The 27805-nt window shown below is 38.9% G+C and overlaps 1 protein-coding gene across 1 annotated transcript in view; it reads left to right on the top strand.

Moving 5' to 3' along the window:
- The window catches only part of USH2A (usherin), an 870853-nt gene that overhangs the window by 707283 nt on the left and 135765 nt on the right, over window positions 1–27805 (top strand). Inside the window, exon 57 of the mRNA XM_089312189.1 lies at window positions 26144–26251. Coding sequence (XP_089168315.1) covers window positions 26144–26251 — 108 coding nt within the window. The remainder of the gene's footprint in view (window positions 1–26143; window positions 26252–27805) is intronic.

The following is a 27805-nucleotide window of genomic DNA, read 5'->3' as shown; positions in this document are numbered from 1 at the left end:
TTCATGGAATGAACTAGAATAATCAGATTTATTGCACATTGCATCGTAAATGTTTGATCGAAAAGCTGCTGAATTCCCTAGGATAAATGTTTTGATTTTCTCATCATTTCCAAAACCTTGGCATTCCCTAAGCAACACAGCACTAATGAAGCTGTAGCACTAGTCGTCCTGGAGACTGAAAATCTAGGTCCTTAGAAATGACAGAAGGGAAAGCCAGCACCTTGCTTCAGCCCCATTGTCTCCATGCTTATTTTTAATTACCTCAAAGCTTTAGAAACATGATCCCGTAAATGCTTTGTGGGAATAGTGGCGAATGCACTCATCATGTGAAATCCATAAATTGCTTATAATCCTCTCAAGATGTTAAAAAAAGCATTAAGTAATTGAAGACAGGAAGTCCTCGGTTAATTATTTAGAGGTGTTATCAATGCTTTAAGTAAACTGAAGCATTTTCTGCTATCTCACTGAGCTGAATACCATGGGGACAAAGGAGTAGCAGCCATCGTCTTCTCATATTCACTAATGCAAACAGCACATGGCAGCTTGTCAATAAAAGACCTTTCTATATCATTTCTTACTAAATGCATCCAGTGTCCTGTATAGAACAATCTGGATGTCAGTTACTGCATTGTTTAGCTTTGGGTTACCAGGACATCATCCATGGTCCTCCTAATTGGGCTTAGGGATAGAGGAGAAGGTAAAAGGATTAACTAATTTAGCAGGACCCTTAGGAAAAAAAATGAATTAATCATGTCCTCTTTAGCAGCAGGTATGATAAGAGTCTCTGTGTCTTTTAAATCTGGGGAAATTGTTTGCAAAGTAATTAATTAAAAGTTGCCCATCATTGCATTTCACTTAAATGAAGATTCACCAGCACTAAATTAGCAAAGAGAACAATTTACCTTCATTTCCTATCATCTTAGAAGTTAATGAAAACCCTGTGTGCCAAATAGCATAACCCCAACAGTGTTGGCTGCAGCAACAGCAAATGTACTAATAATTTTATGTTGAAACATATCATTTATATAGGACTTTCGAAAAAGAAACAAGAGACAACGTGGTTAAACTATCAATACAACAAGATGTGAAAGGGATTTTACTTTTACTTAGTTCTACTGTGTGCTTCCATCACATCTTTGCTCTCATGGTGTTAGTTTTTTGTATAATCCTTTTTCTTTGTTTCTGACTAGCAGGTTAAGTGTTTTAAGTTCAGAGACATTAACTTTTGTTTGCCATGCTTCCCTATTATTTGTCATAGTACTTAACATACTCAAAAATATTTATTGAATGAATAAATATTAAATAGTAAGCTATAGTGTCTAAGTGATTATATTTCATTTTGATTGGAAATAAAAGAAAATCCTACCATTGAACACATCTAAATCTCAGGCAGCATAATCTACATAATTAGTAGGGCCGACACAAATGAAAATCCAGGTCTCCTTATTCAAAAATCTGTAAGAATTTCCAGAAGGTGAAAGCAGAGCACTGAAGTAAGTGTGGGGTAGTTCCACGCATGGGAGCTTGCTTGGCTGTACAGATCACAACTATGAAGCCAGCCCTGGTCTCCAACAGTGGGAATATAATGGTGACATTTCCTTAGCTGAAATAGAAAAAAAACACCCAGGGTGTGACAATGTCTTCAGAGCAGCTCCAGGGTCTTCCTCTGCCATTGAGTAAAATCTCAGCTGCATTTTCCCATCTATTACCTAACTCCTGCCCACCAAGCAGTGGGCCTGTGAAAATAGATATGACAGTGTTATTTTTATTTTCCCAACTCAGGAAAACTTTGTGCCTGACTACCGGCCAAAAGAAAAAAAATATAGCCTTTTTCTACACCTACTTAGTGATCAATACCAATGCGAAAAAATTATAATCAATGTTGTCTAGACACTAATATTTAAAGAAAAGTCATTTCCTCTAAAATATCAGCTATCCCAAGGCCCTGTACCTGGGCAGTCACTAACTCCGCTTTCCCAACAGGTCTAGCCAATGCCTTGTCTCTGCAAGGTCCTTTTCCTCATCATCATGTATATAGTAACATCAGACTTTGCTGCCACCTGATACCAGGTTTTGTTTGTATTTTTAAAAAGTTTTAAATTTTTTTATTTTAATTTTTTCTTATATTTGAGAGCGACAGATACAGACAGAGAGAAGTCTTCCTCTGGTTCACTTCCCAAATGTCTCAAACAGCTAGGGCTGAGGCAGGCTGAAGCCAGCCAGGGTCTCCCACATGGGTGGAAGGGCACTGATGTACTTGGGCCATCCCTTCTGCCTCCCAGGGTGCACATCAGGTGGAAGCTGCAATCTGGAGAAGAGGCAGGACTCAAAAGCAGTGTTATGGCCACTGCACCAAGCATTCATCCCTCATTTTGTTTTGAGAGAAGAAAACCCTTTTTGAAAATTCAGAGAAGTGGCTCAATCTAATACAATCCTGAATTCTATAGAAGAATATTTATGAAAATATTCTTACTAAAATCAAGAGAATGTGTTTTTGCCTTAGAGACAACCTTATAGTAAATAGTTCTAATGTCAATCTATATTTAGAAAGAGAGTCTGCCAAAGAAATAATTCATTTAGTAATTGTTTCTTGGGATGAATCTTATCACTAGGATAATGGAGAGGGGTTTCTAACCTCTAGCCTAGAATTTCACATAAAATACAGAATTAAGAATGCAAATTAGCTTGTAGCAAATAGTGAGAACTGAAATTCATCAAGTTATCTCATTGGTATTTGTAACTTGAGAGGCCCTTTATTTGGATATTTTGATGTCGATGCATTATGAGACGTGCACTGAACTTTTGGAGCATTAATATGAAGAACAATAGCAATGTCTTATCATGGAGGGCAAGAGACTGGCTGGGCTCAGTAGAACCTGGAGCTGTTGAGGCTGTGATGTATGGAACCATCAAACAAAGGGAGAGCTTATTTTTTCCAAATATCAAATAAATTTAATTTTATGATTTTTTACATCAATTCAATTTTACATTCTTTGTGGAAAATGCATTTGAACATTTTGAATATAATTACATTTTGTTTCTACTATCATAGGGCATTGAGAATGACTGTAAGTTAAGGGTGAGACACAAACAGGAAATATGAAAGTGAAAATTTTTTTATGTTTATATCTCCTTCCTTCCTCTCTCAATCCCTCCTACTCTCCTTCATTCTCCCTTTCTTTTATTTTTTAATAGATTTTGAGATAACATGTTTTACATTTACATTACAGTAGAAAGGCTTATTACTTTGCCAAATGAGAAGTTTAACAAGGAAAAAGCAAACAGACCCTAGTTTAGTGGAAAGATAGACAACAGCTATAAGCAATAATTGAATGGAAAAATGATCATTTCCTCATATATAGTAAATTGAAAGTAATCGCAGATAATTAAACTGTAGTAGTATAACTTTCTTACCCAGTGGTTTGACAAAAGTATAAAAGTTTTACCAAACTATATTTGCAGCAATACTGGTATACATATATTTCTTTTTTTCTTTCTCTCTTTTTTTTTTTTAATTTTTGCTTCCATATTTAAGAGAGAACATGTGGTATTTGTCTTTCTGGGTCTGACTTATTTCACTTAATCAGATGTCCTTCAGTTGTATCCATTTTGCTGCAAATGGTAGAATTTCATTCTTTTTTATAGATGAATAATATTCCATTGTGTATATATTATACACACATATATATATAATACATATATGTATATATATAACATATATACATATACCACATTTTCTATATCTATTCATCTGATGATTGATACCTTGCTTGATTCCAAATTCTGGCTAAGGTATTCAATACTCTTATGAACGTGGTGGTGTAGGTATCTCTGATATATTATGTTCAAGTCTTTTGGGAATATACCCAGTAGTGGGATTCCTGGATCATATGGCAAGTCTGTTTCTAGATTTTTAATGAATCTCCACACTGTTTTCACAGTAGCTGCCCTAATTTACTTCCCCACCAACAGTGTTTAAGTGTACCCTTTGTCCATATGCTCACCAGCATTCGTTACTCTCTGTGTTTTGGATTTTATTCACTCTGACAGGGGTGAGGCGATATCTCATTGTGGTTTTGATTTGCATTTCCCTGATGACTACTGATGCTGAGAATTTTTTCATATATTTGTTGGCCATTTGTATTTCCTCTTTTGAGGACTATCTATTGAAGTCCTTTGCCCATTTCTCAATTGGCTTGGTAGATTTTTGTTGTTGAGATTTTTAAGTTGCTAATATAATGTGATATATCTTTTGTCAGATAGGTGGTTTGCAAATATTTTTCCCATTCTGTTTGATGTGCCTTCACTCTATTTCCTTTGCTGTACAAAAGCTTCTGAGTTTGATATAGTCCAATTTGTTTAGTTTTGCTTTTGTTGCCTGTGTTTTGAGAGTCTTGTCTAAGAAGTAGTCCCTGACACCAGTGTCTTGGAGTATTTCCCCTACATTTTCTTCCAGCAACTTCATTGTCTCAGGTCTTAAATTTAGGTCTTGGATGCATCTTGATTTGATTTTTGTATATGGTGAGAGTTTTGGATCTAAACCATTCTCATATATATATAAATCCAGTTATGCCAGCACCATTTGTTTAATAGACTATCCTTAATCCACTGTATGATATGAGCACTTTTGTCAAAAACCAGTAGGTTGCATGTAAGAGATCTCTGGACTCTCTATTCTATTCCATTGATCTGTGTATATGTTTTTATGCCAGTACCATGCTGTTTTAATTATTATTACTTAGAGCTGGATCTGTGGCATAGGGGTTAAGCCATGGCCTGTGGTGCTGGCATTCAATATGGGCACCAGTTTGAATCCCACCTATTCTACTTCCAATCCAGCTATCTGCTAATAAGCCTGGGGGAGCAATGGAGAATGGCCCAAGTCCTTGGTCCTTGAGCCCCTGCACCCACATGGGAGACCTAGAAAAGCTCCTGGCTCCTGACTTCAGCCTGGCCCAGCCTAGTCTTTGTGGCCATTTGGGGAGTGAATCAACAGATGGAAAATTCTCTCTCTCTCTCTCTGTAACTCTGTCTTTCAAAGAAATAAATCTTTAAAAACAGTTACTTGAGCTATGTAGTATGCTTTGCAGTCAGGTATTGTGATGCCATCTGCTTGATTTTTCTTGTCCAAGATTGCTTTGTGTATTCTGGGTCTTTTGTGATTACACATAATTTTTAGGATTGTTTTTCTAGTTCTGTAAAGAATGTCATTAGTATTTTGATAGAGATTGCATTGAATCCATAGATTGCTTTAGGTAGTATAGACATTTTAATGATATTGATTCTTTCAATCCATGAGCAAGGAATAGCTTTCCTTTTTTTTTTTTTTTTTCTTTTTGTGTGTGTGTGTGTGTGTGTGTGTGTCCTTGATGATTTCTTTCATCAACGTTTTACAGTTTTCATTGTAAGGATCTTTCACTTTTTTGGTTAAGTTTATTTCTAAACATTTGACTTTTTGATGGCTACTGTAAATGGGGTTTCTTTCTTGACTTCTCTTTCTGTGATTCTATCATTAGCATATAAAAACTATTGTATGTTTATTTTGTAACCTGAAATTTTACTGAATTGGTTTATCAATCTAATTCTAACAGATTTTTGGTAGAGTGTTTAGGTTTTTCCATGTGCAACATCATGGCATCTGCAAAAATGCAGAATTTGACTTTCACTTTTCCAATTTTGGTGCCTTTTCTCCTCTGTAACTGCTGTCACTAAAACTTCCAGTACTATATTGAATGAGAGTAGAACAACTAGATATCCTTGTCTTGTTCCAGATCTGAAGGGAAATCCCTTCAGCTCTTTCCCATTCAGTGTGATATTGGCTGTTGGCTTGTCATACATAGCCTTTATAATTTTGAGGATTTTTACTTTTATACCTAATTTGTGGAGGTTTTTTTTTTTTATTTTTTTAACAGGAAGGGATAGTGAATCTTATCAAATATTTTCTCTGCATCTATCAAGATGACCATATGGTTTTTGTTCTTTATTCTATTGATATGATTTATGACATTTATTGATTTGCAAATGTTGAACCACCTTTGCATTTCTGGGGTGAATCCCACTTGATTGTGTCCATTTGATCATTTTGATGTGGTTTTAGATTTGATTTGCTACTGTTTTGTTGAGAATATTTGCATCTATACTCAGTAAGGATATAGGTCTGTAGTTTTTGTCTCATGTCTTTGGTTGTAGTATCAAAGTAATGCTGGCCTCTCACCTTAATCCCTAAGCCGGAAAAAGATGCAGCACTGAAAGAGAATTACAGACCAATATCCCTGATGAACATAGATGCAAAAATCTTCAATAAAATTCTCGCCAATAGAATGCAACAACACATCAGAAAGATCATCCACCCAGACCAAGTGGGATTTATCCCTGGTATGCAGGGATGGTTTAATGTGCGCAAGACAATCAATGTGATACACCACATTAACAGACTGCAGAAGAAAAACCATATGATTCTCTCAATAGATGCCGAGAAAGCATTTGATAAAATACAACACCCGTTCATGATGAAAACTCTAAGCAAACTGGGTTTGGAAGGAACATTCCTCAATACAATCAAAGCAATCTATGAAAAACCCACAGCCAACATCCTATTGAATGGGGAAAAGTTGGAAGCATTTCCACTGAGATCTGGGACCAGACAGGAATGTCCACTCTCACCACTGCTATTCAATATAGTTCTGGAGGTTCTAGCCAGAGCTATTAGGCAAGAAAAAGAAATTAAAGGGATACAAATTGGGAAGGAAGAACTCAAACTATCCCTCTTTGCAGATGACATGATTCTGTATTTAGGGGACCCAAAGAACTCTACCAAGAGACTATTGGAACTCATAGAAGAGTTTGGCAAAGTAGCAGGGTATAAAATCAATGCACAAAAATCAACAGCCTTTGTATACACAGACAATGCCATGGCTGAGGAAGAACTTCTAAGATCAATCCCATTCACAATAGCTACAAAAACAATCAAATACCTTGGAATAAACTTAACCAAGGACGTTAAAGATCTCTACGATGAAAATTACAAAACCTTAAAGAAAGAAATAGAAGAGGATACCAAGAAATGGAAAAATCTTCCATGCTCATGGATTGGAAGAATCAATATCATCAAAATGTCCATTCTCCCAAAAGCAATTTATAGATTCAATGCAATACCAATCAAGATACCGAAGACCTTCTTCTCAGATCTGGAAAAATTGGTGCTGAAATTTATATGGAGGCACAAGAGACCTCGAATAGCTAAAGCAATCTTGTACAACAAAAACAAAGCCGGAGGCATCACAATACCAGATTTCAGGACATACTACAGGGCAGTTGTAATCAAAACAGCATGGTACTGGTACAGAAACAGATGGATAGACCAATGGAACAGAATTGAAATACCAGAAATCAACCCAAACATCTACAGCCAACTTATATTTGATCAAGGATCTAAAACTAATTCCTTGAGCAAGGACAGTCTATTCAATAAATGGTGCTGGGAAAATTGGATTTCCACGTGCAGAATCATGAAGCAAGACCCCTACCTTACACCTTACACAAAAATCCACTCAACATGGATTAAAGACCTAAATCTACGACCTGACACCATCAAGTTACTAGAGAACATTGGAGAAACCCTTCAAGATATTGGCACAGGCAAAGAGTTTCTGGAAAAGACCCGGGAGGCACAGGCAGTCAAAGCCAAAATTAACTATTGGGATTGCATCAAATTGAGAAGTTTCTGTACTGCAAAAGAAACAGTCAGGAGAGTGAAGAGACAACCGTCAGAATGGGAAAAAATATTTGCAAACTATGCAACAGATAAAGGGTTAATAACCAGAATCTACAAAGAGATCAAGAAACTCCACAAAAACAAAACCAACAACCCAATTAAGAGATGGGCCAAGGACCTCAATAGACATTTTTCAAAAGAGGAAATCCAAATGTCCAACAGGCACATGAAAAAATGTTCAAGGTCATTAGCAATCAGAGAAATGCAAATCAAAACCACAATGAGGTTCCACCTCACCCCGGTTAGAATGGCTCACATTCAGAAATCTACCAACAACAGATGCTGGCGAGGATGTGGGGAAAAAGGGACACTAACCCACTGTTGGTGGGAATGCAAACTGGTCAAGCCACTATGGAAGTCAGTCTGGAGATTCCTCAGAAACCTGAAGATAACCCTACCGTTCGACCCAGCCATCCCACTCCTTGGAATCTACCCAAAGGAATTTAAATTGGCAAACAAAAAAGCGGTCTGCAGCCTAATGTTTATTGCAGCTCAATTCACAATAGCTAAGACCTGGAACCAACCTAAATGCCCATCAACGGTAGACTGGATAAAGAAATTATGGGATATGTACTCTTTAGAATACTATACCGCAGTAAGAAACAACGAAATCCAGTCATTTGCAACAAAATGGAGGAATCTGGAACACATCATGCTGAGTGAAATAAGCCAGTCCCAAAGGGACAAATACCATATGTTCTCCCTGATCGGTGACAACTGACTGAACACCAAAAAGGAAAACTCCTGAAGTGGAATGGACACTATGGGAAATGGTGACTTGATCAGCATAGCCCTGACTGTTAATGAACAACTTAATACATTATCCCTCTTAGTAGTTTTTTTGTCTGTTCTACTTAATAGGACTGGTTTAATTCTGTAATTAATACACAGTTATTCTTAAGTGTTGAAATTTAACTGAAATGTGATCCCTGTTAAACATAAGAGTAGGAATAAGAGAGGGAAGAGATATATAATTTGGGACATGCTCAAGCTGACTTGCCCCAAATGGTAGAGTTAGAAACATACCAGGGGACTCCAATTTAATCCCATCAAGGTGGCATGTACCAATGCCATCTCACTAGTCCAAGTGATCAATTTCAGTTCGCAATTGATCATAATGAAAGGACTAAGAGTCAAAGGGAGCACATAAGCAAGTCTAGTACCTGCTAACACTAACCGATAGAATAAATAAAGGGGAGAGTGATCCAACATGGGAAGTGAGATACTCAGCAGACTCATAGAATGGCAGATGTCCTAAATAGCACTCTGGCCTCAGAATCAGCCCTAAAGGCATTCAGATCTGGCTGAAAAGCCCATGAGAGTATTTCAGGCATGGAAAGCCAAGACACTCTGGCAAAAGATCTCTGTGAGTGAGATCTCAGTGGAAAGAACAGGTCTTCAAAGAAGGAGGTACCTTTCTCTGAAGGGAGGAGAGAACCTCCACTTTGACTATGACCTTGTCTAAACAAGATAAGAGTCGGAGAACTCAGAGGGCTTCCATAGCCTTGGAAACTCATGACTGGAGCATAGGGAGATTACTGATGCCATAGACAGGAGTGTCAATTGGTAAAGTCAACAACAGGAGTCACTGTGCACTCACTCAGTGATCTCTGTCCTTAATGTGCTGTGCATTGAGATTTAATGCTATAACGAGTACTCAAATAATATATTTCACTTTGTGTTTCTATGGGGGTGCAAACTGTTGAAATCTTTACTTAATGCATACTAAACTGATCCTCTGTTAAAAAAAAAAAAAAAGAAAAGAAAAGAAAAGAAAAGAAAAGAAACTATCAACTCCCAACTTGACTCTCACTGGGATTAAACATGACAATAGGTCTGATCTGATTTCATCATCATTAAAAAAAAATCATCTATTATTTTTCACTTTATGTTTCTGTGTGGGAGCAAACTGTTGAAATCCTTACTTAATGTATACTAAGCTGATCTTCTGTATATTAAGATAATCGAAAATGAATCTTGATGTGAATGGAAGGGGAGAGGGAGTAGGAAAGGGGAGGGTTGTGGGTGGGAGGGACGGTATGGGGGGGAAGCCATAGTAATCCATTATTCGTACTTTGGAAACGTATATTCATTAAATAAAAGTTAAAAAAAAAAAAAAGAATAGTATGAATACAATATACCCAAATAATATAAAAACAATATACCCACATATTCATTGTTGAAAATGTAGAAAATTTTGTGTGTAGGCATCAAATCTGTTTTATACAATATCCACACACAAACAATACACATAGATGTAATAAAATTGGAATAATATTGTAGAAACTTTAAAAAAAAAAAAAAAACAAAGTAATGCTGGCCTCATAAAAAGAGTTAGGCAGAGTTCCATCCCATTCAACATTTTGGAATAGTTTGAAGAATATTGGAGTTACTTCCTCTTTGAATGTTTTATAGAATTCAGCAATAAAGCCATCAGGTCTCAGACTTTACCTTGATGGAATAATTTTGTTCATTGTTTCAATCTCATTGCTTGTTGCAGGTCTGTTGAGATTGTCTGTATCTTCTAGAGTTCATCTTGGTAGGTTATATGAATCTTGAAATTTATCCATTTCTTTGAGGTTTTCCAGGTTATCAACATATACTTCTTCATAGTAGTTTCTTATGATCTTTGTATTTCAGTGGTATCATTTGCAATGTCCGCTTCTTTCATCACTGATTTTAGTTATTTGAGTTTTTTTCTCTTTTTTTTTTTTATTTTTACTCTGGCTGGAGGTTTACATAATTTGTTTATCTTCTCAAAAAAAAAAAAAAACCTCTTTGTTTGGTTGATCTTTTGTATTTTTTTGTTTCAATTACATTTATTTCTGCTCTGATCCTTATCATTTCTCTCATCCTGCTGATTTGGGGTTTGGTTTGTTCTTGGTTTTCTAAGTCTTCAAGGTGCATCATTAGATCTTTATCTTCAGACATTTCTCTTTTTTTGAATGTAAGCACTTAGTGCTATAAACTTCCCTCTTTTTTTCCTTTTTTTTTTTTTTTTTTTTTTTTTTTTTTTGAGAGAGAGTTAGGGTTACAGACAGTGAGAGGGAGAGACAGAGAAAAAGGTCTTCCATCCGTTGATTCACTCCCCAGATGGCCACAACGGTTGGAGCTGTGCCGATCCGAAGCCAGGAGCCAGGCACTTTTTTCTGGTCTCCCATGCAGGTGCAGGGGCCCAAGGACTTGACCTATCTTCTACTGCTTTCCCAGACCATAGCAGAGAGCTAGACTTGAAGTGGAGCAGCCAGGACTAGAACCAGCGCCAATATGGGATGCCGGAGCCACAGGCAGAGGATTAACTTACTGGGTCATGGCACTGACCCCTAAACTTACCTCTTAATACTGCTTTTGCTGTATTCCACACATTTTGATATGTTGTATTTTAATTTTCATTTATTTCAAAAAAGTTTTTGATTTCCTTTTTAATTTGTTCAATAACCCATTGACCATTCAGTAGCATGTTGTTTAATTTTAAAATATTTGTGAGTGTTTTATTGTTCTTGTTGATTTCTAGCTTTATACCTTTATGGTCTGAGAAGATACATCAAATGATTTCAGTCTTCTAAATTTGCTGAGACTTGAATTGTAGCCTACGATGTGGTCTATTCTAGAAAATTTCCATGTGCAGATAAGAAGAATGTGTAGTCTGTAGCTGTTGGGTGAAATGTCCTGTAAATGTCTGTTGGGTCCATTTGTTCAATAATATGTTTCAACTCTGATGTATCTTTATTTCTGTCTGTATGCCTGTCCATAAATGAGAGTGGGGTGTTGGAGTCACCCACTATTATTGTATTGGAGTCTATCTCTCCCTTAAGGTCTAAAAGTATTTGCTGTATATATGTGGGTGGTCTTGTGTTGGATGCATATATATTTATGTTGTTTCTTCTTGCTGAATAGAACCTTTTATCAAAATAGAATGTCCTTCTTTATATCTTTTTACAGTTTTGACTTAAAGTCTGTTTTATTGTTTTATCTGATAACAAGATGGCTATACCTTCTCTCTTTTGGTTCCCATTTGTCTAGTATATCATTTTTTCAACTTTTCACTTTCAGTCTGTGTATCTTTGTTTGTAAAGTAAGCTTCTTGTAGGCAGCATATAGTGGGGTCCTGGTTATTAATCCAGCCAGCCAGACTAAGCCTTTTGATTAAGGAATTTAATCCATTTACAAATTAGTATTGATAGATAAGAACTAGGGCCTATCATTTTGTCAATTGGAAAATGATTTTACCTACTCTGTTCATAAATTTGGTGGTGACATGTATTTTCATGTTTACTTCTAATGCAAGACACTTTCAGAATTTCTTGTTAGGTTGGTCTGGTGATGATGAATTCTCCGTTTTTGCTTCTCTGGAAAACTCTTTATTTCTCATTCACTTTGAAAGGATAGCTTTGCTGGATATAATATTCTTGGTTGGAAGTTTTTTTTTTAAAGACCTTGAATATATTAGCCTACTTTCTTCTAGCCTGTAGGGTTTCTGTTGAGAAGTCTGATATTAATCTCATCTGTTTTACTTTACATATAACTTGATCTTTTCTCTTACTGTCTTTAGGATTCTTTCCTTGTCTTTAACTTTTTACAGTTTGACAACAATATGGCTTGGAGAAGATATATTTTGTTTGAGTCTGCTTATGGTTCTTTGAGCTTCTTGTATCTGGATGTCCATTTTGTTTTAAAGACCTGGGAAATTTTCAACTATTAATTCATTTAGCAGGTTCTCAATACCTCCTTCTTCTCTTTCAGGAATACCTATAATAGGACTATTGGTTGTTTAATGGTATCCCATATTTCATGTAGACCCTCTTTATTCTTTTTAATTCTTTTCTTTATATTTTTGTCTCATTGGGTTATTTCAAAATTCTTGCCCTTGAGGTCAGAAATTCTTTCTTCAGCTTGGTCTGTTCTGCTGCTAAAGCTGTCAATTGTATTTTTTATTTCACTGATTGAAGATTTCATCTCCAAAATGAGTTCCTCTTAATGAGTTCTATCTCCTTAGTAATGTTTTCATCCATGTCACTCATTGATTTCTTCATTTCTCCAATCTGTCCATCTGTATACTCTTACATCTTATTGAGCTTCCTTACCATCATTATTTTGAATTTTGTATCTGTCATTTCATAGATTTCCTTCATTTCAGAATCTAATTCTGAAGAATTATTGTGTTCCTTTTTGAGGGATAATGCTACCTCACTACTTCGTGTCTCCTGTGTCCCTACATTGATTTCTGCCTTCTGGTGTATTCGTCCCTTCTTTATGGAGTAAATTTTATTGGAAAAGAGTTTATAGTTTAGCTGGAATGCAGGGTATCACTTGGTTTATTGCTTTGGCTTTGGTTCTAAGTGAGCCCAACAGCAATTTCTTTTTCTTAATCAATGTCAGCTGTGTCTTTAAATGATCCGGTAATCTAGACTGCTGCATTTCATAGGGATAGAAGTATAGCTTTGAGATGAATAAGAGTTTCCCTGAGTTTGTATATTTGGCTCACAGTTAGCTCAGTATTAGTCTCCCTGGTGAATGTGATAGCCAGGGCCTTGTTCTTAGTGCTGAGTGATGCTGGGACCTGTGGTACCAAATGCTGTGTGATTGATGGACCATTCCTCAGATCCTGATAGGGGAGTCCAACTGATGCTGTGGCTACAATACCAATAGCTCTAGTCCTAGAACTGCGGGATGTAATCTGAACCTACATTGCCATGGCACTAAGAAACTCAGGATGAATTGTTACATTCCTGGTATTACAGGATATAGTGGGGTCATTACCCAGATCTCCCAGGATAGGCACAGATATTTTATGGACAGCTTCTGGTGTTAGCCACCAGAAGTCTAGGCGAAATCCCCTGGCTCATGTAAAGTGTGTGAGCATAGCTCTGGGGCTAATGCCCAAATTCTCATAGTTGCAGGATGCAGGAGATCTGTCCTTTGCCCCATACATTACCCTGACTCTGACTGTGGTTCTGGTAGGAGTAGAATAGAGGCATGCTGGGCAGGTTTTTAATGCTGAGTCCAGTGTTTTGTGCAGGTTGGGGAGAGGAGGAAAGAAAACCAAGGTGGCTTCCCTGCTGCCACCTGGCAGTTGCTCAGACCTCAATCAGATCTCCAGGCTGAAGTAAAAGTAAGTGGCTGACTGTAGAATTTCCTTTCAGCCAAAACCGTGAGTGGTGGGGTACGTGGAAATTTCTTCATACCTTGAGGTGGGAAGATGGCAGCTCATGGTTGGCAGCTGGCTCTCCTGTGAGCCTGGCTACAGCAGGGTCTCTGTCTTTCTTCCTCTTGTCCTACAGAGTCCTCATTGGTTTTTTGTTGTTGTTTATGTTTTGTTTTGTTTCATTTTTTTGGCTTCTTTGTCAAAAATTTCCATCAGTCAAACCCATGGATATGCAATTCTTCCTTTTTTTTTTTTTTTTTTTTTTTCTGACAGGTAGTTATAGACAGTGAGAGAGAGACATAGAGAGAAAGGTCTTCATTCTGTTGGTTCACCCCCCAAATGGCCGCCACAGCTGGTACTGAGCCGATACGAAATCAGGAGCCAGGTGCTTTCTCCTTGTCTCCCATGTGGGTGCAGGGGCCCAAGCACCTGGGCCATCCTCCGCTGCCCTCCTGGGCCACAACAGAGAGCTGGACTGGAAGAGGAGCAACAGGGACTAGAACCTGGCGCCCACCTGGGATGCCGGCGCCACAGGTGGAGGATTAACCAAGTGAGCCACGGCACCAGCCCCTCATTTGTTTTCTTCATATCACAAAGCAGCTTAAGTTAGTGTTGGTAAACCCTAGTGAGCCATCTTGGATCATCGCAAAGGGAGACTTTAGTATATACCTCCTGAAATATCTCTTAATCAAATTATGTAAAACAAATCATAATTTAATTGTACCTTTGATGTCTCTAAAGTAATTCCATGATGCCTTGCTACATCAGTTTTGGACATCTAGATTTTTATTTATAATCAGATTAATCTAAAGTAGAATCCTGATGTAGCTCTACTCATCACAGTCAGCGCTGTCAGTGCATGCTGGAAATTCTTGAGAATCTCCATGAGCAGAGATGTTCCGGAGAGCATCATTTAGTGAGATCCTAGGCAAGTGAGGGAAAAGGAGGAGTCCTTCACTATTCCTGCAGCGGGGACTAGATGTGGCAGCCAGGTGGGCCAGGCCAAACACAGAGTTTGAGTGAACTGGTGCCAGGTTGGTTATATGATTATTTATAATACTTGATAGTCACCCAACAAAATCTTGTTTTTTAAAAAGTGTTGTTTGTTTGTTTGTTTATTCATGTGAAAAGTGGAGTGATGGGGTGGGGAGAGGTTGCACAGCGTGAGACACAGATCTTCCATCTGCTGTTTTATTCCCCAAATGGCTACAATGGCTGTGACTGGCCAGGCTGATACTAAGTACCAGGAACTGCATCTGGATCTCCCACGTGAGTGGTGGGTACCCAACCACTTGGGCCAGCCTCCACTGCTTTCTCAGGTGCATTAGCTGGGGCTAGATCAGAAGTGGAGGAGCCAAGACATGAACCAGTGCTATGATAAGGTATGCAGCTTTGTAGCAGTAGCTTAACCCAGTATACCAAAATGACAACCTCTAACAAAAAATTTTTAAAATAACCATAAAACAACTATGCTGATCAAAGAACTCATGGAATTTACATATTCTTTAGGACAATTTAGTAATTATTTAGAAAATAACAGATGATACTATGGAATAATTAGCTGAATGCTCTAAAGTAGCCCTTGTTATCTGAAATTATAATGAACAAAATACCTTTTCCTGGCTATTTATCTGAAGATTAAAATTAGAGGCAAGCTGCTCTTTACAGAGTTCACCAAACATAACTTACATGGACATGCATTTTGTTTTCCAAATCATATTTTTATGAGCCGTAGGCAGATTTTTAGCAACCCCTTTTTAACGTGCATTTACTCTTGAAGTAATGTTACTTGCAAGTGTAATTGTAATGAGTTTGGTTATATTATGCCTCTTTTCTTTAAAAGAGAACATGATTCCCTGTAGGGAAATTCAGGTAATTTGCAGCCCCAGTAATCGTCACTGTACTGAAATGTTAAATACTTGGCTTTACTCCATGCATTTGCCTTTCTCTGCTCTGTAACTGCTCTTTCCCACTCTTTTAATTCGATGCTGAGCACTTGAATGATGTTTTCTTTTCTCCTTCGACTCTTCGACTTTAGGATTAAGTTACAGTTGGAATGGTTCCTTTGAGACATCACTTTATTTCCCTCTTCTCATCCTGATCAATTCATGAGTAGTTTTCAATTGGTGTGACCTTTTCATTGCCTGTTGCTAATATTTCATATATATCTCATTTTAAGGACTACCAATAGGGGCTTACTTAAAATGACAGGAAATTCCAGTTGATATGTGTTGATTTTATTGAATTTTAAAGAGTCATATATATGAAAGGTCATCCAGTTCATGTAAATCATCTGTGTGTGATGGTAGTTGATGCTTTCCCTGTAGGTAATTTGAGCCAAGCTTATTAGTAATGCAATTCTATAACAATATGAACAATACATATCCTGAAAAACAGAGCATAGAGAATATTAGATTTAGATGTTGCCTTCCATTAAGTTTTTCTGAACCTCTTTAAGCAACCTGCACTGTCATTCCCACCTTTTCTAGGTATGGAAATTTAAGCACTAGGAGGACAGAAATTTGCCTATGGTCATGGTTAGTCAGTAGGTAAATATCAGAGCCCAGTAGTCTAACTCCAGACTCCTCTCTTAGCAGCTGTTCTGTACTACCTAAATACATGACTCATGATAATATTCAAAATGAAAATAGTAATGTATTTATTCCTACTTGGATTGTTTTTTTAATAGTCCAAATGCAAAAGTTCCAACCCTGGCCTCACCCTTTCTTATCTCTATAATCAGATCATAGACAAGTTCCTCCAACTCTCTGTGTCTACCCTATCTGTCAAGTGAACAGATAATGTTGTCCACCCTATAGAATTAGTGTAGGTACTGATTGTATTATTGCTCACGGAAGTGCAAAAAAGAGCATGCCCTCAAAGTAAAAGCTCAATGCATGTTAGCTAGTGTGTTATTTATGTAATTGAACAACTTCAATTCTCAGAAATTATCTTTGATTAGTGTAGAATCCCATGAAAGAAGAGCAAAAGTGAAGTGAAAGAATCCTAAGTTTTTTTACTTTGTTTTTGTATTGACTTGATTTTGAGCTAAATCTTTCAACATGTCTTTAATTATAAGATCAGCTGCAGTTTATGTAATTATGACTTGTCAATTAAAAATGATGCTAATTTAAAAAATGATTTCTCCTACTTAACATCTTTCAGATGCTTTTTTAATCTTCAGAGGGTAGGCAGTCACTGAGTAATTTCAGTGTCTTTAGTTGTAGTTCTGTGTGGTGGTAAGACCGTGGGACTTAGTGTTCAAACCATGGGTTTGCCTCATCCCAACCTGAATGTTCATTCACTGTGTGGCTAGTTAATTCTTTGAGCCTGTTTTCCTACTTAGGAAGTCGTAACAATTCCTGTTCTAGTGATAGTCAAGGTAAAAACCTCTTCACATAAATAATGGATTGTTCATGTTGCTGCTAATTCTCTCTCCTGTTATCTTGTAACTCAGTCTAGCTTGTGTATGGGACACTCACCTCAGATGAGATAATACAGGTTGAGTGTCCTTAGTCCAAAAATATAAAATTCAAAGTGTTTTAAAATCTTAAATTTCTTAAGCTGAAATATGGACTCTGGACTTTCGGATTAGGGATACTCAACTGGCAAAGTCTATGCAAACATTACAAAATCTAAAACAAAACAAAACAAAAAAACCACCTCTCAAATGTGAAGCATTTCTGGTTTCTGGTTCCAGGTATTTATGATGTGGAATCTGCAACCTGAACCAGCTGCTTATAGTCCCCATATGCAACATACAAGATTCCTAACCTATGTCTAGACAGGTGACAGCCATAATTTAAGAATTGTATGATTTTTTTCTTTTTAACTTCTATTTAATAAATATAAATTTCCAAAGTACAACTTTTGAATTATAGCAGCTTTTCCCCCATAACCTCCCTCTCACCCACAACCATCCCATCTCCCTCTCACTGTCCCTCTCCCATCCCATTCACATCAAGATTCATTTCCAATTATCTTTATATACAGAAGATCAACTTAGTATATACTAAGTAAAGATTTCAACAGACTGCACCCACACAGACACACAAAGTATAAAGTACTGTTTGAGTAGTAGTTTTACCATTAGTTTGCATAGTACAACATGTTAAGGGCAGAGGTCCTACATGGGGAGTAAGTGCACAGTGACTCCTGTTGTTGATTTAACAATTGATACTCTTATTTATGATGTCAATAGTCACCAGGGGCTCTTGTCATGCGCTGCCAAGGCTATGGAAGCCTCTTGAGTTCACCAACTCTGATCTTATATAGACAAGGCCATATTCAAAGTGGAAGTTCTCTCTTCCCTTCAGAGAAAGCTACTGCTTTCTTTGATGGCCCGTTCTTTTTTTTTTTTTTTTAAGGGAAAGGGTTTATTGGGGAATACCCAATAGACAAGAGTGAAGGGGCAGCAAAGGGAAAGAAAGAGAAAGAGAGTATAAGAGAGAAACAGAGAGGAGGGAAGCTAGCAAGGAGAGAAGAGAGAGAAGAGAGATGAGAGGAGCTGAGAGAAAGGAGAGAGCAGAGAGGAGCTGAGAGAGAGCCAAGAGACCAGAGGAAGAGAGAGCCACGCGTTCAGGGACAGGCCCCTTTAAAACTTTGCCTGAGGGCGGCAGGGAAGCAGGAGCAGTGAATCCCATTAGGATGGGGGTAGAGCCTAGCACAGGTAGCTGGGCCATGTGGCCACCTGGCTTCCAGCAATGGGGGCAGGGGCTAGAGCTTGGGATGAAAATCAGGGAATAGATCATGCCATAGATAAAACTGTGCCAGTTTCCTAACATTCCCCCCTTTTGTTTTTTATAAAGCAGGATTTGTATGGGATTACATTAGTCCCAAAAGTCCAGGAGGGGTAGAGGGATGATGATCTGTCTTTAGAGCTACTTCCTGCTGACATGGGGCGACAAGGTACTCTTCGCTGGCATGGGGGCGATGTCTCAAGCCACTGTCTCCTGGGTGGGGAGCAGAGTATATCCCTGTAGCAGCATTTGGTTGACGGCCTGGTTGCTGAAGGCCTTCATTTGTTCCATTACAACCTGCTGTAAACACTTAAACAGACACTGTAGTATAAAAACAGGATGAGAATAGCAACCAATGATCCTAAGAGTAGCATTAGCCAGGTAATGAAAGGATTTCATAGAGGAGAGGAAATGGGGGGGGGGGGGTGGTCTCTGGAACCTTGTGGGGACGGTTTGCTGGATGTGGTTTAAAGGTGATCCCAGCCAAGACTGGAAGAAAAGCCACTCATCTTTGGCAGGTAGAGGGGTTTGTCTGTAGAGAAATTCTGAACAATCATACAACATTAAGTGGGGGAGAGGACCATCAGTACACACAGGTTGGGAGTAGAGCCATTGGTGGTAGAGTAGAGGCTATGGTTACAAAGGAATGAGGCCCAGGAGTGGGCTAAACAGGGTCTAGAACAAAGGACAGAGTCATTATTAGAGGAGCTAAGAAAAGTGCTATCTAAGCTACAACTAAGTTTTCTGAGAGGCAAATAGAACCTGACAGAAGGGGCTTGATAATAAGGTGGGTTTTAGGCCTTGTAAGTTAAGAGGCCCAGACCTATCTATCTCTTCACATAGCGTACATCCTAAGGGAGGTGTGAACCTCCTTGGGAAAGCACCCTGTTGACTTCCATTACCTAGCTAGCCTGGGAGGAGAGCTAGCCAGGTAAAGGCAGGTGGCATCTCTAACAGGAAATTTACAGCTCTGCCTGCAGTGTTGCTGACCCTGGTTGGCTGTCCCCTCAGCTGTAGTGGTCACTTTGGAAGCTGGGCTGAGTGAAGGGCTTTTCAGCTTAGAGCCAATAAGATCTGTGGCTCTGACCTGGGCGTCCTTCGACTCCAGGGCAGGTCTATTTCCAGTGATCCAACTCTAGGCTGACAGAGCTGCCAGGGATCATCACAAGCTGACTTCTGCTGAAGCCCAGGCTTACCACATTGAAAGCCACTGCAGTGGACTGGCCTGTTGGGTCTCCTTGAAGGCAGATCATTGTACAGAACAGCAATTATTAGGCCTGCCACTTGTCTCTACATTTCTGATGTCTAGCTTTCTCTTCCTCCTGGTTTTTGTTAAAGCAGACCAGAGGATGCAAGTCTAGGGGGTGCTCAAGTCCCATCTCTAATCTTTGGGGCCTAAACTGGAAGCCTACAGTCACAGGCATGTTCTGTAGTAGTTTTTCTAAGGTAGACAATGCCCATGAGAAAAACTATATTCTCACTTTAAAACTTTCTTTCCCTTTGGTCTGAAAGGGAGGTTTTTCCTGTTTACTGTTTACTTCGCTGATGGCAAAGTAAATCTAGCTGCGGAATTATAATTTAAGCTTTCATTTTAGCTAAGCTATTACAGAAAAATGTTAACCATCTCTTTTATAAGATCTAAAATCAAATTTTGCATCTTGGAGATTCATTCATAATAGAATTAGTTTCCTACCTTGAAGAGAATAGAGAAATGAGAGAACAAGTTGGGCTTAGACTAGAGAAATGAGGATGCCAGTTGCAGATTGCTTACTGACAATAGCAATATCAAATGAAAACTTAGGAAACAGTTTTAACCATTAGATAACAACTTAAGAAAACATTTACCAGAAGGTCCAATGCCTTCCATAAATATTAAGAACACATATATTTGGAAACATCTCTTAAATATCTAACATGGTGTAGCTTGTTTAACCAGCAAATTTAAGCATAAGCATGTAGAATGTTTTTAGTTTCTTTCTACCAACAAGTTTAAAACATATGATACATAGATTCAGGTCACACAAATTAAAATGTATCTTTGATTAATTTTAGCACCTTAAATTTATGGGCAATCTTATCTAAAAGCCAATTAAAATAAAACTCTTAATAAATTTTCCCATGTAGACATACAATATGTATACACATATAACATAATAGACCCATATAGCAGTTTTAATAGCTTTTTTATAAATCTAACTCCTGTTTGTAAATTACCAATGCAAGGTGTCTGGCACGTAACAAATCTTCCCAGGTGGACGAATCAATTATTCACAAGCTTTTATTGGGATTCTGCTCCCAGGCGAGGTTCCCTGGTCCCAACAGAGGTCGGGGGGAGGCAGGGGGAGTCGCACATCAGAGGTTGGGAGGGCTCCTTTTATAGATACAGGGCATGGGGGTTAAAGGTCGAGGCAGGTCTGATCCTCACTGGTTGACCTTTAGGCACCCGCGAGGACCTTGACAAGGACTTTTCTCCCCTAGAAGTGCAGGTAGGGACTCTCCATTCCCAGAATTGTAGGCCTTCCCTCCTTGCAGATCCCAAAGCTACCATCCCGACCTTTTGATGATAGGAAAGGGGGTGACGAGTCTCTCTGGCTACTTCCTGCTGACTGGGGACGTCGTCTACAGGGGCCCACTGGGGGTATCTTGGGGCTCCGCAGGGACAGGCATGTAAGGATGGAGAAGCATCTGGTTGACTGCCTGGTTGCTGAAGGCCTCGGTTCATTCCATTATCACCTGCTGTAAACACTTAAACAGACACTGTAGTATACAAGTCAGGGTGAGAATAGCAACCAATGATCCGAAGGACACCTTGCATTAACTTCCCCAGAAGTGCGGGTAGGCACTCTCCATTCCTGGAAGTATAGGCCTTCCCTTCTTGCGGATCCCAATGATGGCCCATTCTTTCCACTGAGATCTCACAGAGATCTTTCATTTAGGTTTGTTCTGTTTTTTGTTGTTGTTGTTGTTGTTGTTTGGTTTTTGTTTTTTTGTTTTTGCCACAATGTCTGGGCTTTCAATGCCTGTGAAACTCTCGTGGGCTTTTTAGCCAGATCTGAATGCCTTAAGGGCTGATTCTGAGGCCAGAGTGCTGTTTAGGGCTTTTGCCATTCTATGAGTCTGCTGTGTATCCTTCTTCTCATGTAGGATCAAAGAACTGTATGATATAGAACACTTTTCTTGCAAGCAAATACACTTGACAAATGGGTGTTTATTGATTCATGCAGGTAACAAGTCAAGTGCAAGACTCATTAAAAAGCTCTCAGGACATGATTTCTTCTCATCTCTGAGTTCCATTCCATTTTCAGACTCTGTAAGGTGAAAAGGGAACCAACAGCAATTTTTAAAATGAAAGCATTTGTGTGGCTTTCATTGGCCTGAATTATGTTCCACACTGAGTCCAGAACTGCTAACACGCACTAGCACTATGGATCAGGGTCCAGGACTGGGTCATATGTACACTCCTCAATTGGTAGTCAACTCTAAATAAAGCCCAGAATCTAAGAGTGGCCAAAACGCTGGCTTCACTGAGGAAAGTGTGAGTCTTGCTATGAAAAGCAGGAGGAATGGACCTTTGAAAGTAAGGCAGATAGGCCGGTGCCGCGGCTCACTAGGCTAATCCTCTGCCTTGCGGCGCCGGCACACCGGGTTCTAGTCCTGGTCGGGGCGCCAGATTCTGTCCCGGTTGCCCCTCTTCCAGGCCAGCTCTCTGCTGTGGCCAGGGAAGTGCAGTGGAGGATGGCCCAAGTGCTTGGGCCCTGCACCCCATGGGAGACCAGGATAAGTACCTGGCTCCTGCCATCGGATCAGCGCGGTGCGCCAGCCACAGCACGCCGGCCGCGGTGGCCATTGGAGGGTGAACCAATGGCAAAGGAAGACGTTTCTCTCTGTCTCTCTCTCTCACTGTCCACTCTGCCTGTCAAAAAAAAAAAAAAAAAAGTAAGGCAGATAGAGTTCACATGAAACACACATGCAAACATGAGTTGAAATGAGCCTTAAGATTACGTTCATGTTTTGCCTCAAATGGCCCTTTCAACTGGCTAATATGCTCACATTTCAACTATAGAAACAAGTTCTTTTTTTAATATTTCTTTTTATTTTCATCTATTTAAAAGAAAGAGTGACAGAGAAAGAGGCATATCTCCATCCGCTGGCTTATTCCCCAAATGCTCACAATAGCTGGGGCTGGCCAAGCTGAAGCCAGGAGTTAGGACCTTCCTCTGGATCTCCTATAATGGTTACAGGGGCCCAAGTACTTCAGCCATCACCTGCTGCCACCCAGGTGCATTAGCAGGGAGCTGGATGGGAAGCTGAGACCCAGACTGGAACTCTAATATGGGATGAGGATGACACAGACGACAGCTTAACTCACTATACTGCAATGCTCGCCCCTCAACACAAGTTTTTGAGAACACATTTCCCGTGAATTAGACTAAACCCACCACTCCCACTCTTATCATTGTCGTTCTTTCATCTACGTCTCTGTTCCTCAGTTCACCATGTCTCTTCCTTGGTTTGACAATTCTGTTTGAAGTCTTCCGAATTCCTGACCAAGGCGTTTTGCTCAGTGCTCAGATGTCCATCCTTCCCCTGCCTTGAATCTGGTACTCTAATAGCTTCAAAAGAAGTAGATGCCCTCCACCAGCCTACCCCATCCTCTGATAGGTGAGGTACTTTAAACACCTGTAAGTCTCCTTTGGGCACCCCTTCCTCAGCCTTTCAAAAATGCCTAAGGGGCTAGCTGTTCTACCCTGCATCACCTCCCAACAGCTGCGTGCTAGAGTCCTAGGCTGTGTGCAAAAAAGATGTCACTCAACTCAGAAAGATGTTACAACTTCAGAAAGATGTTGTGAAGAAATGACAGTGTCAGTTTTTACACATTAACTTTCCTTTAAGCCACTATCCTCATTACAAATACTCTCGGTCCTCAATCAGCCTTCATATACCTCTGTGATAAGTTTTCTCAACTTTCCCTAATCGCCATCCTGAAATTTCCTTCAACAGTCACTGCATGCTGAAACCAGGCCAGCCAGAACACAAAATGAGAAAGAAAATTGAGGCCATTTTTTTTTTTGTCTGAGTGTTCCACAAAAAAATCTCTGGAGTACAAATTGCCTGTAAATTTCGCTTCACTTTTACCAGTCATGCTTAGATCCGGGTTTCAGAAAAAGAAACTAAAAAATTTGTATAACTCATAAATTACAGTAACTTTGATGACTATTTTATCATTATTCTGCAACTAGAGAAGAATCGTTGGTTCAATGAAATAGATGCTTGTGGGCAGAGACACATTTGGAATCCCGTGGAAAGACCTGTTTGGTCAGATTAGTTTCGGTCAGATTAGACACCACAGCCTCCTAGTTTTGCCATCCTCTTGGAATACTTTCGTGGAGTTGGCCTTCTTCAAGCAGTATTCCACATTGAACAGAGAATATAGGCACAATAGGGGGTAAAGAACAAATAAAGCACTCTAAGTTACCTCTTCTAAAACAGAAAGTGAGATACTCAGGTGGAGAGGTATCAGATGGCCAACACCCCCCTTTCACAGTAGGAGTAAGGAGGATTAGCTGCATCACTTTGCCACTGCAACCTCTGACTTTCATTGTTGGATGTTCGCTTCCATTTTCTTTTGAGCTGTATATTTTATAATCTTAGCATTTTCCTATAAGCTTTTATCAAACATATGTGACTTGGGTCTAGCTTAGATCTTTAGTCATATTCCTCATCTGTAAATCGGGTAAATATCAAAATTATGTAAATCCCCCATAGCAACCAAATGGAAGATTATAATCAAATAAGTACCTGCATCTTATCACTAAACTGATAAGGAAACACAAAGGGGCTCAGAGGCTGAATCCTGGAGCATTGCCAGCTGCACCACCTTGCTGCTGTAGCACAACCTGCACTTGTGCCTCATGCTAAGTGAATCACATCCTTAATTTCTTCCTTCATTTAACAAGCACCTATGTTGTGCCTGTCGCTAGTCAGAGGATAGAGAAGTAAGGGGAACAAAGTTCTTCTTCCTTCAAAGCTTACATCATAGAGAGGGAAACAAACCAATAGAGAAAAAATGGTCAAACATCAGCAAAGAAAGCTAGGAAAGAAGAAAGTCACGTGGGGAATTGGAAGTGGTAGGTGGATTGTTTGGAGACAGTAGTCAAACTCTTCACAAATTATGGAGCTTTTGAGCAGAAATCTGCATAAATGACAGGCTAGCATGTGAACTTGTCTAGAGGAAGAGTCACCCTTGAAAAAAAATAAAATATGTGAATATGCAGTTCAGAATTAATGAGATATAAGTAACTACTGGATTCATGCTATAACAGAGCCAATTATTGAACATATAAACTAAGTCCTATTCTTTAAAGAAAAACAAGAACATTTTAAAGAATCCTTTGAACTTTCTCAAGAATCAAGGGAAGAGATGGCAAGTCTCCATCCACTTCTCATTGAATGCTGCTGTGTCTTAATGTTGCATCTGCTAAAATAAAATACTACTCTGAGTGTCCCATTTCATCTTCGCATATAAGCTGCATGCTATGATGATTCCCCATTTTACAGATCAATAGACCAAGGCAAAGAGAAGCTAAGTAACTTGTCCAAGGTCATCAGCCATGGAGTGGTGAAATTTTACAATATGCAACACCTATGGTAAATGAAGTAAGTCATTCTTTTTGCCTTGAGATCTTATTGAGCGATCACCATGCTGTAGCATATTCTGAATGCAAAAGAAACAATAAACACTTCTCATCGAATTATCCTTGATCTATAGGTAAAGACAAAACCAACATAGCCCCCCAAATTGTGAGATGGTACATCTAGGGCACAAACAGTGAAGAAGTACAAAATTTAAAGAGAGTGGGGGATGGTTTTTATATAGCCAAATATGGCTTGGGGCTAGAAACTGTTGAATCTAACCTTCTTTTGATTTTTTTTTTCTGTCCCTATTCACATGAAAAGCCATTCCAGAAACTGGGATGGTTAGTTTGGAGAGGAGAAGACTCAAAGGGGATTTGATACCTGTCTACAAATATTTGAAGCACTGTCATGTGGAAAAGAAATTAGATTTGTTCTCTGTGTCCCCACGGGTGGAAGTGATAGAAAGCTTTCACCACAGCATAAGGAAGGACTTTGAAACAAAGGAAGAAGTACTCCAGAGCTCTCTAACGATATGGTGGGTGCCTTGGGAGACAGACAGCTCCATTCCCAGAGGCAGGGCCCTCCTGAGTGACAACATATGTCAGGGAGTCAGGAGAAGGATGGCTGATGTGAATTCTAAGGTCTCTTCTAAGGCTGAGAATCCATTATTTTTTATCAGTGCTAAAGGAAACGTCTCTCAATACATGAACTGTGAAGTTCATACGTTCATTAAAGAGTACTTGAAATTTTTGGATATCATATCTCCAGCCCTGCATGTTGCTTCTGGTGCTTGATTGATAATAAATAATCCTCTCTAGATGTACTTTGTTTCTTGCTTGCTCTTTCTAGGTCTCCAGCCATACACCAACTACAGCTTCACACTCACGGCTTGTACATCTGCTGGATGCACTTCAACCGCGCCTTTTCTAGGTCAGACACTGCAGGCAGCCCCTCAAGGTAAGGAAAACTTAGCCATGATTTGGGGGAGAAATTTTCATATGGCACGTTGAAATGAACTTGATGAACTCTGTCAAAGCTAACAAAGAAGAAGGAAGAAAATTAACAGGTATGAAATAAAATGGTATTCTAGATTCCCATTCATCAGTCTTGGTTAAGGAACATTTATTCTTCATTTTCTTGAAGCCTTCTGAATTTGCTTTTCTGTGGACAGGAATTATAGAGCTGGATGTGAAATTCCTCGAAAACTCAGAAGTCAATCTGGAGCACTGTGCTCACTGCAGAAATTGACCATGATATCTACTGTCCTTGAGAATTTACAATCAAGTGGAAGTGATAGGTCTGCAGGTCTCTAAGCAAAGATGCAATATTGGGCGGAAGGGAATACAAAAAGAAGAAACGAATCAGGTGTACCGATTAGTCTCAGGAGGAAGAGATGTTTAACCCACCATGGACAAGAAAGGTTTTATAGAGTGGATTGCTTCTGAGATGGACCACAAGGGACCAGGATTTTGACCAATGAACAGTGGATGACAAGTACAGTCAAACACAGTTTGAGGGAATGCAGTTAGACTATCACCTTGAAAAGCAAATCGCCTTTTTAAATTTAAAATGCTAATTTCCCATGATGCAGCAACTCTATTGTCAGTATCTAAGGCAGAAACTTCCAGGCTATACAAGGAAAAAAAATTTTTTTAGTATTTTTTGAACTGTTTTTCAGTGAATGACAAAACATTGGGAACCATTTAAATACCCACATGTAGGGAATTGCTAAGTAAACTCAGGTAGTCTCTCGTTGCAGAATTCCATGTACCCATTCAAAAGAATGAGATGATCTGTATGTAAAAAAAGGCAGTTATACACCATTTTAATTTATATACATATATTTTGTGTACAAAAACAAATTGAGAAAATGACGTTTATTTCTAATGGTAAATAAATGCATAGAAAAAATGTGTAATTTCACACACCCAGATGATCACAGTGGTACCCCCGCGGTCTGGAAAGGGGGATGGGTGATGTCATTTACTTTCAGAAGAAAACTGTGCTCAGTTGCTCCTGCTAGTGATCAACTACTTATTTTGTTAACTTATAACTGTCACCCTGTTTTGTGCGTGGGGAAATTGAGGCATGAGTAAGTTTCTAAAGAGATATACAATGTTAATGACCATGGTAGAGTTCTGAACTACTTGTCCATTACTCTTCTAATGAAAGGGATTGTTGTACCTCAGAATATTAGACCTGAACTTCCTACCAGTAAATGGGGAATAAAATGGAAAATTCCACATATGGGGCATATGGCTCCTCACCAGGAATTCACTAATGATGTTTTCTATATAAAGAATGTTTCATGTCAAAAAGCTTAGTGTTCCTTTGAAAGGAAGAAACCAGCAGTAGATTTTTTGGAAAGGTAAACTATCAAATGGATACTTTGATGATAATGGATAAATTCTAAAGGATCTATCAACCAGTTTTGGCTGAGATTCAAGCCTAATAAAATAACCGGATCTCTTATTCCAGTTTACCTACCACATCCATATCTTTAAATTCTTT

Source organism: Oryctolagus cuniculus, chromosome 13, assembly GCF_051225735.1.
Source record: "Oryctolagus cuniculus isolate XC-2025 breed Fujian yellow rabbit chromosome 13, ASM5122573v1, whole genome shotgun sequence".
NCBI lineage: Eukaryota > Metazoa > Chordata > Mammalia > Lagomorpha > Leporidae > Oryctolagus > Oryctolagus cuniculus.
The sequence above is the reverse complement of the archived record's forward strand: the minus strand, read 5'-3'. Positions and strand labels throughout refer to the sequence as shown.